This window comes from Heliangelus exortis, chromosome 1 (assembly GCF_036169615.1).
Source record: "Heliangelus exortis chromosome 1, bHelExo1.hap1, whole genome shotgun sequence".
Lineage (NCBI taxonomy): Eukaryota > Metazoa > Chordata > Aves > Apodiformes > Trochilidae > Heliangelus > Heliangelus exortis.
This window is the reverse complement of record NC_092422.1, coordinates 191161223-191176249: the sequence shown is the minus strand read 5'-3', so window position 1 is coordinate 191176249 and position 15027 is coordinate 191161223. Positions and strand designations below refer to the sequence as shown.

Genomic DNA, 15027 nt, shown 5'->3' with positions numbered 1-15027 from the left:
GAACCGGGACCGAGCAGCGCGGAGGCGGCGGCAGCGTCTGAGGTGAGGGAGGCACCGGCCCTGTGCACCGCGGAATCGGGGCCGGGTGGCGCCGCGTCGTGTGCGCCGGTGAATCGGGGTCGGGTGGCGCCGAGAGTGTTGGGGGAGGTTCCGGGAGGAGCGGGAGCTTCCGGGAGCGGCGGGGTAAAACGGGCCGGGCCGGACCGGACCGAACCGGACCGGACCTGGTTAGGGGGGGGTTGAAGGGGAAGAATGAAGAAGGAGCAGGTGGTGCACTGCCAGTTCTCTGTGTGGTACCCGCTCTTTCGGGCTGTCACCATTCGCAGGTGAGGGGAGTGAGGGGCGCGGTGTGGGGCCGGGCCGGGGCCTGGGCCTGGACTGAGCCTGGGCCGGGCCGGGTCGGGTCTGGGTCGGGCCGGGCCAGGGGTGCCGGGAAGGGGGTGTTGTGGGGCTGGAGGCGAGGAGGTGTGTGGGGCTGGGCTGAAGGGGAGGTGGGGTTGGACAGGGTTGGAAATGTGGGTAAATGGGGTGGGGTACAGGAGAGCTGGGAGGGAGGGGGCCTGAAGGAACCTGGAGTCCCACGAGCCGGGAGTCTCGTCTCTTGCACCCTTAAAGGAGTTGTTTGGAGCAGCCCTGTGCTCCCTGCTGCTCTCCTGGTGGGGCTGAGGGTTGGGCACCAGGTGAGCTCCATTTCCATCGCTGCTCTCCCCGCTTGGCTGCTCCAAGAGCTGAGGCTGAAGGCACCCACACCAAGAGGCTGATTTTCTGTGTGTTTCTGGAAGCTGTGGCAAAATCTGCAGCTTCTAAGGTGCTGCTGTAAGTTGTGAGGTAGCTGTGGGAACTACCAGTAACTCGAGAAAGTTAGGATTAAGGGAGCTGCCCTGTTGGATCAAAAACTCTGGCATCAGGCTTTTAGTAATCAAAGCATTTGATCTTCTATGGGTTTTATTGTATAGCACATGTATATTTTTGGTCAGTTTAGTGGTAGTCCTGAATTTTTGGGGCATAGGGGTGGTATAGGGGAATTTTGGGGGACACATTTTGTTTCAGCAGCATGTTGTCCCCTTTTCACTGGCCACACACACTCTTTTCTTTGAATCTCTTAGTGCTTGGAAGGAATGGAGCATTTTTGTGCATTTCATCTAAAACTTTTGCCTCTTTTTCCTCTACTTTCCTAGAGGAAAACTGGATGTTGCTTTTTAGGAAGGGATGAGAGGGGAGAAAAAGAGAGAAAAAGAAATGTTTCATAGAATCTGCTGAACTGGAAGGGACTCATCAGGATCATCAACTCCTTTCCTTGGGTAGGGCACCCCCAGAATCACACCATGTGCCTGAAAGTGTCATCCAAATGTTGTCACCACTTCCCTGGGGAGCCTGTTCCCTGCACAGCTGCCCTCTGGGGGATAATAATAATGTTAGAGGATGGTCTTCCTGAGTTAGGTTTTATTAAAACCAAATAATTTGTGTTCAGCTCTTGTTATTATTTTAGCAAGCAATGTTAATAATAAGTTATTAAAGAAATTCTCATGTTTTCTTCCAGTGTTATCCTTCCCTTACCAGAGAATGTGAAGGAATATTTGCTGGATGATGGAACTCTTGTAGTTTCTGGAAGGTAAGACTGTTCTTCCCCCCCACTTTCCAAGTATTAAGACTCTTCTCTATCCATAGAGCCATTTTGTACACACATTTTATGTTTAGCATGGGGAATTTTCCAAACTTGACTGGCCTGGCTGCAGGGAGGTTTGCTGTCTGAATGGGCTGAGTGTTGCTGCCAGTGAAACTCCTGATGCAGGTCCTAAAATCCATTTAATTCACTTGATCCTAGACCAAATGAGGATTATTTTGTCGTGTTTCCTCTGCCTTTCCTTGCAGAGTTTACCACCCTGTCAGGTGCAGAGCCTGCTGGTTTGTGCTTGGCTGCTTTGCTCTGGCTTGAACTGTGCCACCCCATTCACATTCCTGCAGCCTTATCCAGGGAAGCAGTGACATTACCTGAGTTTAATCCTCAATAAGATAAAATGTTTATAAAATCTTAATCATTACTGAGTTTGTATCATCTTTTGAATATGTATAACCCATGCATGTGACAAGGGTGAATGTCCTGTATGTACACCTGTAGCAAGACTTTGGATAGAGAAGAATGAAGTGGATGTGAGGAGCAGTGGGTGAGAACCCAGGCCTTGCTCTCTGATTTCTGCTCAGAATCTCACTTCTTGGCTTCTTTGTAAAATAATTATTGCATCCATGCACCTTGTTAATGATCAGACTTGGAAATGAGTCCACACTCCATCACTTCCTGTAGGGGAGTTTGCCTCTCACAGAGCAGCCAATTAGGCTGTGAGCATAAGGAAGCTCTGTCTTAATTTCTCAGGAGTCATTATATAAAACTGAAGTGGTTTAAACATCTTGAAATGATGAATGGTCTTTTTAAAAAGTCTTTTTTTTTTCCTGAATTTTAAAATTCTTTTTTATGAAAGGTATCCAGAAAACGATTCTTTTTTTAAACCATTTTGGATAAGAAGTGTTGTCACCTGCATCTGCAGAATTGTGCAACCTGTTTTTTTATTTTAAAAACAAATTTTTTTTTAATATGTCTTCAGAAAAACTGAAACTGAGGCTTTGGCTTTGCACCTGTGTTGCTCAATTTCTTCTGCCTTCAGTGGGATAATGGACATCTGTATAATTGAATTAAATTATGTATTTTTAAGGTGTTTCCAACTTAAAATCCCTCATAGAAATAAGTGTTTAACTTTCTTAGCTAGAAGTGAACATGATCTTCTTGCAGTCAAGACCAAGACTGCACCTAATCTTCAGCAAACTGGTATCTGACCTCTGGGTCTCAAAACCTGAACTGATGGTTTAATCCTTAAAGAGTTGTGCTGATGAACTGCAGAGTCTTGGCTGACTGAAGGAGCTGACTTTTGGCAGGGATGTAAATTTAACCTCAAACTGTTTGCTGCACTGACCTGCTGTGAGTTAAGTTTTCTTCAAGAGTTTGGTCTTCTTGAAGATCTTCATGCTCAGTTATAGCTGCTAAAGAACTTCAGAAGTCATCCCAAACTTAGAGACTGTGTGCAGTGGAGTCTTTCTGCCAGATATGCTGATCTCACCCCTGTAAAAAAGGAGAAAAAAGAGCTTTTCAGGAAGAAGCTGAGGACTGTGTATCCACTTCCAGCAGGATTTTCTGTGTGTGGAGTGTGAGGACTTTTCAGAACCAGAAATTCACAGATCAACATCTGACACTTGAGGTTTTAAATTTTCACTTTGAAAAGAAACATGGACAGAAAGGATAATTTAATTTGAACTTGCTTTAAAAAAAAAAGGTTTAATTTGTGCTTTTATAAGAGTGCAGTAAAGATGGAAAAGAGGGATTATTACAGTGTTGCAAAGCTTCAATTGTGGCATTTTCAGAGCAGAAAGTGATCTGCTACTTTGAAAGAAGCAAAGTGTTTTGCCTGGGGTTCAAGTCCAATGCCAGGGTGTTCATTCTGAACTGGCTTGCTCTGGTTTTTCTCTGCCAGGGATTTTGAGGCTTCATTTTGGTATGAAAGCATTTTGAGATCAAGAGCTGGTGTAGTCATTGTGGAAATGTAATATAAATGGTCAAGTCAAATTCCAGTGCCTAATTTTTATTTTTTTTTCCTGCTTTTTTTTTGGTTTAGAGATGATTCGCCAAGTCATGCTCAGGAGGGGAGTGGTGATGCAGAGGAAATACAGGTCAGGATGAAATACAACTTAATGTCAAGTCTCCTGAGACAAACATGAGTGTATAACCTTTTGTTTGTAAGCTCTAAGTGAAGAGAGCACTTCACAAAAGTAATCACACAGTAGCTCCCTTGGAAAACTCAAAGCCATCATTTTGCATACTGCAACATCAGGGAAGGTTTGAAATGTTCTTTCCCAGAAGACCTTTTTATTTCTTGATATTTGTAATAATGAATAGGGAATGTTGAAGGATGTTGGAACTGAAGTTAATGCTGTTTCAGGAATAGTGTGGCCAGCAGGAGAAGTGATTGTACCCCTGTGCTCAGCACTGGTGAGGCTGCACTTGAGTATTGTGTTCTGCTCTGGGCCCCTCACTACAAGGAAGACACTGAGGTGTTGGAGTGAGTTCAGAGAAGGGCAACCAGGCTGAGGAAGGGTCTGGGGAACAAGTCCTGTGTGAAGAGCCTGAGGGAACTGGGAATGTTCAGTTTGGAGAAGAGGAGGCTGAGGGGAGACCTTGTTGCTCTCTAAAACTGCCTGACAAGAGGTTGTAGGGAGGTTGATGTTGGAGAGCAGCCAGGCAGAAAGGGACCTGGGAGTCTGGATTGACAGGAAGCTGAACATGAGCCAGCAGTGTGCCCAGGTGGCCAAGAAGGCCAATGGCATCCTGGCCTGGATCAGGAACAGTGTGGCCAGCAGGTCCAAGGAAGTGATTCTGCCCCTGTGCTCAGCCCTGGTGAGGCCTCACCTCGAGTCCTGTGTCCAGTTCTGGGCCTCTCAGCTCAGGAAGGAGATTGAGGTCCTGGAGCAGGTCCAAAGGAGGCAACTGGGCTGGTGAAGGGACTCGAGCACAGATCCTATGAGGAGAGGCTGAGGGAGCTGGGGCTGTTCAGGCTGGAGAAGAGGAGGCTCAGGGGAGACCTCATTGCTCTCTACAACTACCTGAAAGGAGGATGGAGCCAGGCGGGGGTTGGTCCCTTTTCCCAGGCAACTCTCAGTAAGACAAGAGGGCATGGTCTTAAATTGTGCCAGGGGAAGTTCAGATTGGATGTTAGAAAGAATTTTTTCACGGAAAGGGTGATCAGACATTGGAACGGGCTGCCTGGGGAGGTGGTGGACTCTTCGTCCCTGGAGACATTTAAAAAGCGACTCGATATGGCACTCAGTGCCATGGTCTAGTGACTGTGGCGGTAGTTGTTCAAGGGTTGGACTCGATGATCTCTGAGGTCCCTTCCAACCCAGCCTATTCTATGATTCTATGATTCTTCTCCCAGCTAGTGATAGGACTGGAGGGAATGGCCTGAAGTTGCACCAGGGGAGGTTTAGACCAGATATTAGGAAGAATTTCTTTATTTGAAATAGTATTCAGGTGCTGGAAGGAGCTGCCCAGGGAGGTGGTGGAGTCCCCATCCCTGGATTTGTTCTAAAATCATGTGGATGAGGCACTTCAGGACATGCTCTGGTGGGCATAGTGGGTTTTGTTTGTTTTGTTGTTTCCTTTGGGGGGAACTGACAGTTGGACTCTGTGCTCTTAGAGGTCTTTTTCAACCCTGACAATTCTGTGATTCTTGCCCTGAAAAATTAGGAGGAGTATATTTGGAGAAGTTCTTTCAAGAAACAGTGAAAGTCTCTGGGGCCATAATAGTTCAGAAGGGTATTCTGAAAGAAAAAGGCTGAAAAATGTTGGAGGTGTAGGGTGGCAGAAGGGACAAAAAGGAGATAGAAAAAGAAATATAAGTGAAACTAATGGATTACAAGTCAAAGGGTGGAAGTGTTGGAGATGGAGACAAGCTTTAGACAGGGAAGACTCTGAGTTTGGTGATGTAATTCATAATTAAAATATGTATCCTCTTTTATCACTACTTCATAACAGCACTTATGCTGAATATGCAATATTTTTCATGTTTTAATTTAAAGCTGTGATTATTATCAGCTGTGTGGTGTTGTTATACTGCAGGAGCTCCAGGGCACTGATTTGATCTGCATGTTGTAGGAAGCCATATGGATTCTAAAGTTCTTATGAATCATAAAGGATGTCTCAGGAAACCAGTAACCTTTGATTTATTATTTTTTTAACAGTGGTCAGATGATGAGAATACTACAACTCTTAAGGTAAGGTCCTGTAAAAGCCTAAAGTGGGTTTGTCAGCAGTGTCCTTTTCAGCTTTGTGATACAAATTTGTTGCCATTTAGAGAGATCTGTTGCTTTTATTTAATATTTTTCAGACCGTCCTACTTGGATGGCAGTGTAGATGTCTGTAACTTTAAGAAAGTTTTGTTGGCTTAATTTTATTTAACTAAAAATAAAATGCTTTTTTTTTTCATCCCCAACGATCACACACTTGTTAGACTGTAGGAAATGAACTTGAAATATAACTCTAAATATAGCTGTCTTTCATTTTCACCACTTTGAATATCTCCCAATTACTTAATCAGACTGGATGCAGAAGAAATGAAGCCCATGCAGCTCAGTTTTACAGCTCTTCTTTTACACTTTTGCCATTATTTCCTTCTAAGTACATGTTTTCTATAATCTTCTTTTTTTTTTTTTTTTTTTAATTTTTCCTGTGTTTATGCTCTCCTTGCACTGTGCCTGGCTTTGAATTGGGATCATTATGGATACGAACCAGACTTCTGTCATCTTTTTTTACATCTTTTTTGAAACTTGCTGTTGCACTCTCCTTTTCAGATTTAATATACTTGCACCACTTATCTGTCACTGGTGATATTACTTCAGTCCTGTTAGCTCCCAAATTCAGCAGAGTGTGGAATTGCCCACACTGGATTTGGTGCAATATAAACACAGCCCCTACTTTGAGCTGTGTGTGTGCTAGCACAGAATGTTCAGCCTAGATGGTAAAACTAATACTTACCAAATTTACATGCATGAATAGCACCAGTTCAAATATCTAAGCTTTGATTTTAGATTGTAAATCATTCAGGACAAGGATTTTAGCATCCATCTTACCATTTGGAAGCTCACTGTAATGTTACTCAAGAAATAGTGTCAGACCTTTGAGTCAGACTCCCCAGTGATTAGGTTTGGGGTAGGCAAGAGAAGGAGAGGGGATAGAGGCAAAACAGCTGACTTAGAGATGTTCTTTAACATATATATATATATATTTTATATATATTATATAACATCATGCTCAGTAATAAAAGCAGGGGAGAGGAAGAAGGGGGGTGGTTTGGCCTCCAAAGTGGGTCTTGTTCAGAGACCAACAAGGCTTTGTCTTTTGCCAAATCCAGAACTTTGGAAATGGTTAATACATTTATTTTCTGCCTGTGGCTGGTTCCTACAAATATACACTTCCATTTGGTCAAAGAAAGGGACTCTAAAAGGTAGAATTTTGCAGTGTCTGTTTACCATCTTGTAAATTTGGTGGATGATTACTCTGAGGACTCCATCTGTGGCAGGTGCTCTTCCTCTGCCTGAAAACTCAAGGCTTCTCTGGGGGCAGTGAGTGAATGTAAAGAGTCCTCTGTAGTCTTCTGTGCTTTTAAGTGTTACCTGTTACTTTGAGAGTGATAAAAAGAGTGAAAACACAGAGCATGTAGAATATAGAAGGGTGGGGAGCTGCATCTGGAGTTACTGCAAGAGGTGAGAATGGATCAGGTAACGATGTGGAAGCTGAGAAGGGAGATGGTAGGGAACACAGTGGGTAAGAATAGTGGGATAGGGAGGAGATTGTTGGGTGGGAAAGGCAGGAGATTGTTGTTCTGCATTTGCTGTCAGCCTAGCACATTGATATTTTAATAGCAATAAATCCCAGGTTATAATTCACTTGGTTTCTTGGCTTAGGGAGCAGTAAGGTGGGTTGTGGTTATCAGATTTGATGACCCAACTGAGTCATCAGGTAGAACTTGCTTCTCTTGCCACTTCTATATTCTGAAGGAGAATTAGAACATAGGATTATAGAAAATCCTGTGTTTAATACAACAGGCATTAATGTTGACAGTTGCCAAGTCAGGCATTCAGAATTTAGGAAATGTTAGAATTTAGTTTGTTTATTCAGCCTTAGATCTACCCTCATGTGTATATTTCTTCACTTACATTAATCAATGACTTGATGTTAAGATTCCCACAGGGAGCCTTAGCATGTGCTGGTTTTCCATACATGGTTTGTCTCCTGACTTCTGTCAAAACAAGAGGTTGGATCAGAGTGCAGTGCATGAAGAGTTTTACTTCTTGCAGGAACAATTTGTCAAACTTACTGAAGCTCTAAAAATAAATTAAAATAAGAGGAGTGCTTTTTCAATTTTTCAAGTGTAGTTTTCCATGGAGCTGAGGTAATGTTACTAGGGAAAGATTTAGAATATTTAGAGTTGGTTTTAGGTCACTGATCTAAAATGTGACAGCTATAAACTTTATTAATAAACTTTTCCTGATCACTTGTGTGGCTGTTGTTTTAGAGACATCAATTAAATTTTACCTAAAAGTTATCTTTGAGTTGAATTCAAAAATACTTGGGCAGAAATAGTGTTCTTACCTACTTTTTCCTACAAATCCTAATACATGAAAAATCTTTGGCATATGCCTGAAATCTCTTTGTGTGATTTTAAAGGTCAGCAATGTATTTTTTTCTATTGCACCACATTCAAAGTGGAGTTTATAGTATCCTGAGGAGTTTTTTCCCCCTATCTTAGCTTTACAATATTGACAGTGTTCTTTACAACACAAGGTTTTCTAGTCCAGCCCACACCTTTGCAGCATGTCCTCTATTTTGATGCAATATATTGTTAAAGAGCTACTGTAAGACCTAATCTGAGAGCTGATTAGTTAAAGTATTACTAACAGTGTTTTGTGAAATGAAAGCTTAAATAAGGATCTGTCACTCAATTTGCCTATGAATTTATTTATTTACTTTTTCTCTCACTGCATTTCTAGAGGTATCTAGAGAACTATTACAAAGCAGAGCTCATCTCTTCTACCATTTAATACTTTAACAGAATGTTAATTGTAGCATTTGATTTCAGTTTTTTTAAAAGAGATGCTTAATTCTAACTATGTCTTAAAGTTTGTTTAAATCTTGAACAGAATGTATCTACCATTAGGTAGAAAGGAACACATATGTATTTAAGGTTTGTTTATTTGACTCACTCCTTAGCCAGCTGTTGCAGCTTTCATGTTGAATATTAAAATGTTTCATTTTTTCCCCAGAAGCTCCCTGAATCTGGCTACTAATGAGAGTGAGAACTAGAAACCTTTTCAGTTTCCTCTGATTAAAAGAAATGTTGCAGTTTATTCTTAAGCCTTTTATTTCTACAAATACATTTTTTGGGGAGGTTTCTTGTTTCCTGATTTTTTTTGGACAAGTTTATTCCTTCTCCAATTGGTATTTCTAGTGGTATTTAGAAGATGGCTACACTTCACTATTAAATGTATTGAAATTGATAACTTTGTTTTTTGTCCAGGCACCAGAATTTCCTGAGTTTACAGCTAAAGTTCAAGAAGCAATAAGTTCCCTGGGTGGCAGTGTTTTTCCTAAACTTAACTGGAGTGCTCCAAGGGTAAGTATGCTGACTCCCCAAACTTGCAAGTTGTTAACATAAAGGTTTTTTTTGTTATTGTTGTTCATTTTATCTTAATGCATTGGAAAGTAGAAGAGATGAGTGGTTCTGATAATGGGAGGAGTGATAATTAAGATACAGCTAAATCTGGTACTGCAAATGGTTCTGGTGGATTAGAGGCTGATGCACTGTTTGGTGAGGCTGCTGCAAGACACCAAATCCTGTATCCTTGTCACAGGTAACAGTATCATGGTCAGACTCTTCTCATTTGCTAATTGAAAACTTTGCCTGGCATAAAGACTACAACCCTCACTTTTTAAAAAAGCAATAAACTTCCCTCTAGTTATTTTTAGGTACTTGAGCTGTACTTTAAGGGTGGGTGCACTCAAATGTTTTTATATCGTATTTTCAAGGGAAACCTGAGTTCAGGCAAGCATTCCAAGAAAGTGCCTGGAAGCAATAAGGCAGAAAACATAGGTTATGAGATGGATTTGCTCTGCTTTCAGCAAAGTAATCAAAAGAAAAGCAGTAGGTATTATATCTTTTCTAACAGCTAATGAAACTTTCCTCAAAATAAAAAAAAAATATTCTGCTCGTATTTGAAATGTTGCATGATATTTAGTGCTGTTAGATCTGCAGCTTGTACTCCTAGTAAAGGTGCATTTTTGGATGACCTCCTTTTTTGTTTAGGATGCCTATTGGATAGCAATGAACAGCTCTCTGAAATGTAAAGCTCTCAGTGACATTTTCCTCCTCTTCAAGAGTTCAGACTTCATTACTCGTGACCTCACTCAGCCGTAAGTATATTTTTAGGAGACAACCTGACATATACACAGTCACCCCACAGCCCTCTGGAGGTAACTTTGCTGTTCTTTGAAAGATCTTATCCTTTACTAGAAGGATAAATACCTGGTAGGGAAATGCATGCTAATGTTTAGAGGTTTACAGTAATATAAATTTTGGGTACAATAATAAATTGCTTGTTCTTTTAAGCTTCCCCACCCCTTACTTCCTCCTTCTTTGCCTCCCACTGTGGTGCAAAAATAAATGACAGGTCCAGTTTAGTGCAGAGTATTGTAAGGCAAGTTACTTATCATGAGTGAGTTGTTCCTAGTAAACCAAAATTTTTTATCTGCTTTCAGTCAACAGGAGAGTAACAGCCTCCATTTTGTTCTTATATTGATTATCTTGAGTTTAATATGCAAGTAAGTGGAAAAGCAAAATATTAAGACATTCCATTAAAGTGGTACACGTGAAATAACACTATGGACTAGGACAATTTTTACTTAGTTGCTTTCCAGAGCACCTGATGTTTTAAGCTTGGGATATTTTGCCATCCCACCCCTCTTGGCATTTACTTGTTGCTACCTACATTGTTATTGCCACTTCTTATGGCAATTCAAGATGACTTTGCCATTTCCCTTTCAAATTTTAAAGCTGCTGATGAGGCTGTCTGGAAGATGACTGAGACTTCTGCTAATGTATTTCTAGAGTTCCTTCTGAACCTAAATTCTTGTAGCTCTTGAACAAATGCATTCTAGGAGATGTGTTTAGGCATAATATTACCAGACAAAATTATGAATACAGTGTTCTTGGGATTTACTTTTTCTGCTCACATGAATTGTATAGGAACAGTTTCCTCCTGTAGTCCTAGCATCTGATTCATGTCACTCATTTTTAAAATACAGCCTCTTCCTTAAAAAAAAAAAAAAAGATTGTTACTTTTTTTTTTTCCTCCTTTAGAATAGCAAAGTGTCAAAACTGGCATTTCATGGCCATAGGCATCTGAGAGATTGTTTTCTGATAATTATTCAGTGCTTATCTATGTTACTGCAGTGTTCTGGAGACTCAGTCAGATGCAGGGACCTTGCTCTGGGTGCTTTATAGAAGGTTTCTGAGCACAGTGGTCCTGTGTTGAGTAGCTTATGACCTGGTTAGAATTGTCTTGTCTAAAATGTAAAGCCAGTTGCATTAATGCTTTGCAGTTGTCTTCTTTTTAGTTTCTGCAGCTCTTAATAACACTGCTTTCCCCCAGTTTGTTGGTACATTACTTATCTCTGCATTTATGGAGTGCTGGCAACTCTGTCAGTCCAATTCTGATGCTAGGCTTTACATTATGCCTAACACAGAGTATTATGAGGTGCAGAGGAAGAGGCAGAGAAGGAGGGGAGAAAATGTTGGGTTAGGGAAAGAAATGTGAGTGTTAAGAGTTTATGATTCTAGGATTATAGAGAGCAAAAGAGATGAGAGAGATGGGAAATTTACAGTGTACATTTCAGAGGTGAGTGGATAGTAATTCTCAAGAGACTTCAGTGTCTTACTAAGGAGATTTTTTCCTTGGTTTCCCCCAGTATCAGGATAAATGGCCAGGTGTCTTGATGGTGCTTTGCCCAAAGGATTGAGCACTATAACACAATACATATACAATACATACTACAATACAATACAATATAATAAGTGTCCTGTGTTGTAATTGCTTTCAGGACTAAGAGCCTTGTGGGTCTGAAGAAAATTGTAGAGTTTCTGTCAAACCCTTTATAAATATTAAATTGTACCTTTTTTTTATATTCTACTCTCCTTATTTATAAAAAGATTCAAGAAAAAGCAACCTGAGCTCTTTGGAAAATCCCTGTTTGGTTAACCACTTTCTAATGAGCTTGGGACACAATCAAATGTTTAGTGAGCACTGCTTGGTTTAAAAGATGTGACAGCTCTGTGTGTTTGTGTTCTTAATGGCATTTGTGTGGTAGAACGAGCTGATCACCTTCTCTGAGACTGAAATTAGGGCATTGTCTGTCATTTTACCTCATATTGGGTAAATTTGGTGCCCAAGATACTCATCTTGCTCTCTTCAGACAGCACTGACTTAGTGGCAGAGGCAGGGAACACATCCTTGCTCCTCCATCATGAGGTTTCCCAGCGTGGGTGTTAACAGAACCATTGGTAATTTCCCCTGAGTTCACAGCAGGAGAACAGGAGTGGCAGAGCAGCCTGTAGCAGGCATGTTCTGTTCTGCTGATCCTGCTATGGGCAAATAACCCCTGGCAGAAAGGCAACACCTCAAATTGCAAGGCTCCAATCCTTGCAGACTCCTTTTCCAGTGTGGTGTGACCACACACACCCCACCAGGTAGTGGGGGTCAGGTAGTGAGTGGTAAATAAGCCAACCTGCTCATGATTGTGGCATTATCACTTATTCTAATAGTTAAGTTGAAGTTTTGTTTAAGTGTTGTATTTATTTTCCTTCTTAAAGTCAAACCAAATGTTGCAAATTTTTTTGGTTTTTTTGTTTTGTTTGTTTTTTGTTTGTTTTTTGGGTTTTTTTGCCAGTACAAGCTTGGTTGTTTTGGTAAGTTAAGAGTTAATATGGGCAGTGATGCCTTGTAGTTTCAATGAATTTGAATTGCAGTTGTACTTAAGGGAAATGTCTGTAGAAGCCTGTAATGTACAGAGAGAACAGAGTGATTTTGTATCTTGTATTTTATTAATATCTTCTACTTGATTAAGCCCATGTTATTGTGCAATCTGGGCATGGTGTTTTTAACTGGCTGAAGTATTTGTACAAAATGTCCCCACCCAATAGTGAAACGCTTGTTGCTGAATCATAATGGTGGTCTTCCTTAATTATATATTGATTGGCTGCCAGTTCTCTAGTCCTTAGCAAGCAGAAATCAAAAATGTAGCTGGCATAAGAACCTGAAGTGCTGAACAAATGGACACTGGATACATAGTACATTCAAATCCCTTGAAAGGGTTAGGCAGAGGGAGGAGGAAGGATAGAAGCATTCTATTTCTGCTTCTTTCATTAATGCTAACTAGGGCCTAAAGGTTTCTTGCTCTGCATAATTAAAGCTGAAGTGTTGTATACCCCTTTTTTTGCTTGTTTGTTTAGATGGTGCTTTTGTTTTGTTTTGTGTGGAACTTAAAAATCTTCTTCAAGGATCATAATATTGAGAAAAACTGCAATGGCAATTTGGAGATCTGTTTCTTTATCCAGATTTGCCAGTGATGTATGACTTAAGGCAAACCACTTTCTTTGCCTCTTTCTTCCTCTCCCATTTCTTACCTATTTATCTGGTATTAATCTATATACCTTGTTGAGGTCAGGGAACTGCCCTTGCTCTAATTCTCAGGTGTCTGAAGTACCAAGAAAACTTCAGCTATGCAATACTTCAATACAAACCATTAAAAATATGGCCTTAATGCACATATATTGAGCATGACCAGCTATTTTAAATGTTTGGATTCTCTCATCATGTTGTCACTTTGGTTGAAAAGTTCAGAATAATGGGTTAACTTTTCTCCTTGTTAATTTTGTATAAATTAACTAAGACTTCAGAAGGATGCACTCCTTAATGTGGTCGAGATTTCTTCTAAGTAAGCATCACATTTTGCTTAGCTGAGTTCACAAAAAATGTGTGGTGTGATCCTTAACTTTCCAGGTTTTAATGTGGGCTTTAAAAATAGTGTCATGGATGTGTGATAAAAAAAGGTAAATTTCTTTCTAACTGGGATTTCTGTTAAGTGATTAAAACTCTTATTTTGAATAAAAATCCCTTTAAAGCCCTCTTGAGTGTATTGGTTTAGAATGAAGTTTTCTTCCTTATTTATAGGATGTGCAGACTACATTTGTTTAAGATATGATTGCCCCCCTTGAGACTGGTATAATTATTAACAAGAGTTCTAAGGGTATGATAATGTCCTTTCAATTATGAGAGAAGCTTATTGTTAAATCATGCTCTTAAATAAATGTTGGAAATTTTGTTGGACTTCAGAGCTTGTTCCTGTTCTACAGAACCATACTGGATGTTTTAAATTTGCAGATGCTACTACTGAGATATTTTAATTTTTATGTTCTTATTTTTCCAGTTGTTTAGTAATTGCAGCCAGAGAAGTGAAATTAAGAAGCCCTGTAGTTTCAGCTTTGTTCTAAAACAACCCAATGCAGGGAACATCTTTTTCAGGGACAGTCCTTTGACTTACAAGACAGGGATGGTGTGAGTCAGGTGGGTTCTGAGGTGCACTCAAGTGCAGCAAATTGACTCACTGTTTTATTGGACCAGCTGGTGCTGTGGATGTGTTCCAGAAGTTCATTCTTGAAAGGTTTTCAAGAAGCTGGTTAGACAGGTGAATAAAGAGTCTAAAAGTAGCTACACAGCCCTGCCTAAGCCCAGGAAACAGACTCAAGGGACCATCTGTGCCACATTCTATAGGTAAGAAATATCTGTGAGCTTAACAACACAGGTGAAACAACTCCCACTGGGCCAGGGGATGGTTTCCAAATGCATTAATGTGCAAAATACAAAGGAGCATGAGAGGAGATGCAATTTTTTTTTACATAGGTGTTTTTAAGAGTGCTTGGTTAAAATGTAAGTGTATGTTTCTGAAAACAATTGAAAAAGTCTCCTTCTGAGAGGTTTAGTCCATGAGGTTCCTAAGCACATTGTTTAAATCTCAAACCTAGCAGTTGTTTCAGTCCTTGGTTTTAAGCTAGCATTGTGATTACATTTTTGATACCAGACTTAATGCTTCTTAACATTATATTACAAATTACAGAGAAATCAGTTTTTTTTTCTGAGGTGTGTGTGGGGGGGAATAGCAGCCTCTATTCTCCTAACAGAACACAGGAGGCAGTGTTGCCTCATAAAGATGGGACTTGGCACTCAGGATACCTTTCTGCAAGAACAGTAGCTGTTGGTTTAGACTTTAGTATAACCTATTGTAAGATAAAAAGTTCCACATGAGAAGATGTGAAAGATGAGACCTTTGTTTTTTTTTCTTGAGGTTTTACTTCCATCTCTTCAATTTTCGGT

At 40.4% G+C, this 15027-nt stretch overlaps 1 protein-coding gene across 1 annotated transcript in view; it reads left to right on the top strand.

Moving 5' to 3' along the window:
• The first annotated feature begins 133 nt into the window (after positions 1–133).
• The window catches only part of CDC123 (cell division cycle 123), a 36508-nt gene continuing 21614 nt past the window's right edge, over positions 134–15027 (top strand). The window contains exons 1-6 of the mRNA XM_071734128.1: positions 134–326; positions 1541–1612; positions 3663–3717; positions 5785–5817; positions 9120–9215; positions 9906–10012. Coding sequence (XP_071590229.1) covers positions 253–326; positions 1541–1612; positions 3663–3717; positions 5785–5817; positions 9120–9215; positions 9906–10012 — 437 coding nt within the window. The 5' untranslated portion in view covers positions 134–252. The remainder of the gene's footprint in view (positions 327–1540; positions 1613–3662; positions 3718–5784; positions 5818–9119; positions 9216–9905; positions 10013–15027) is intronic.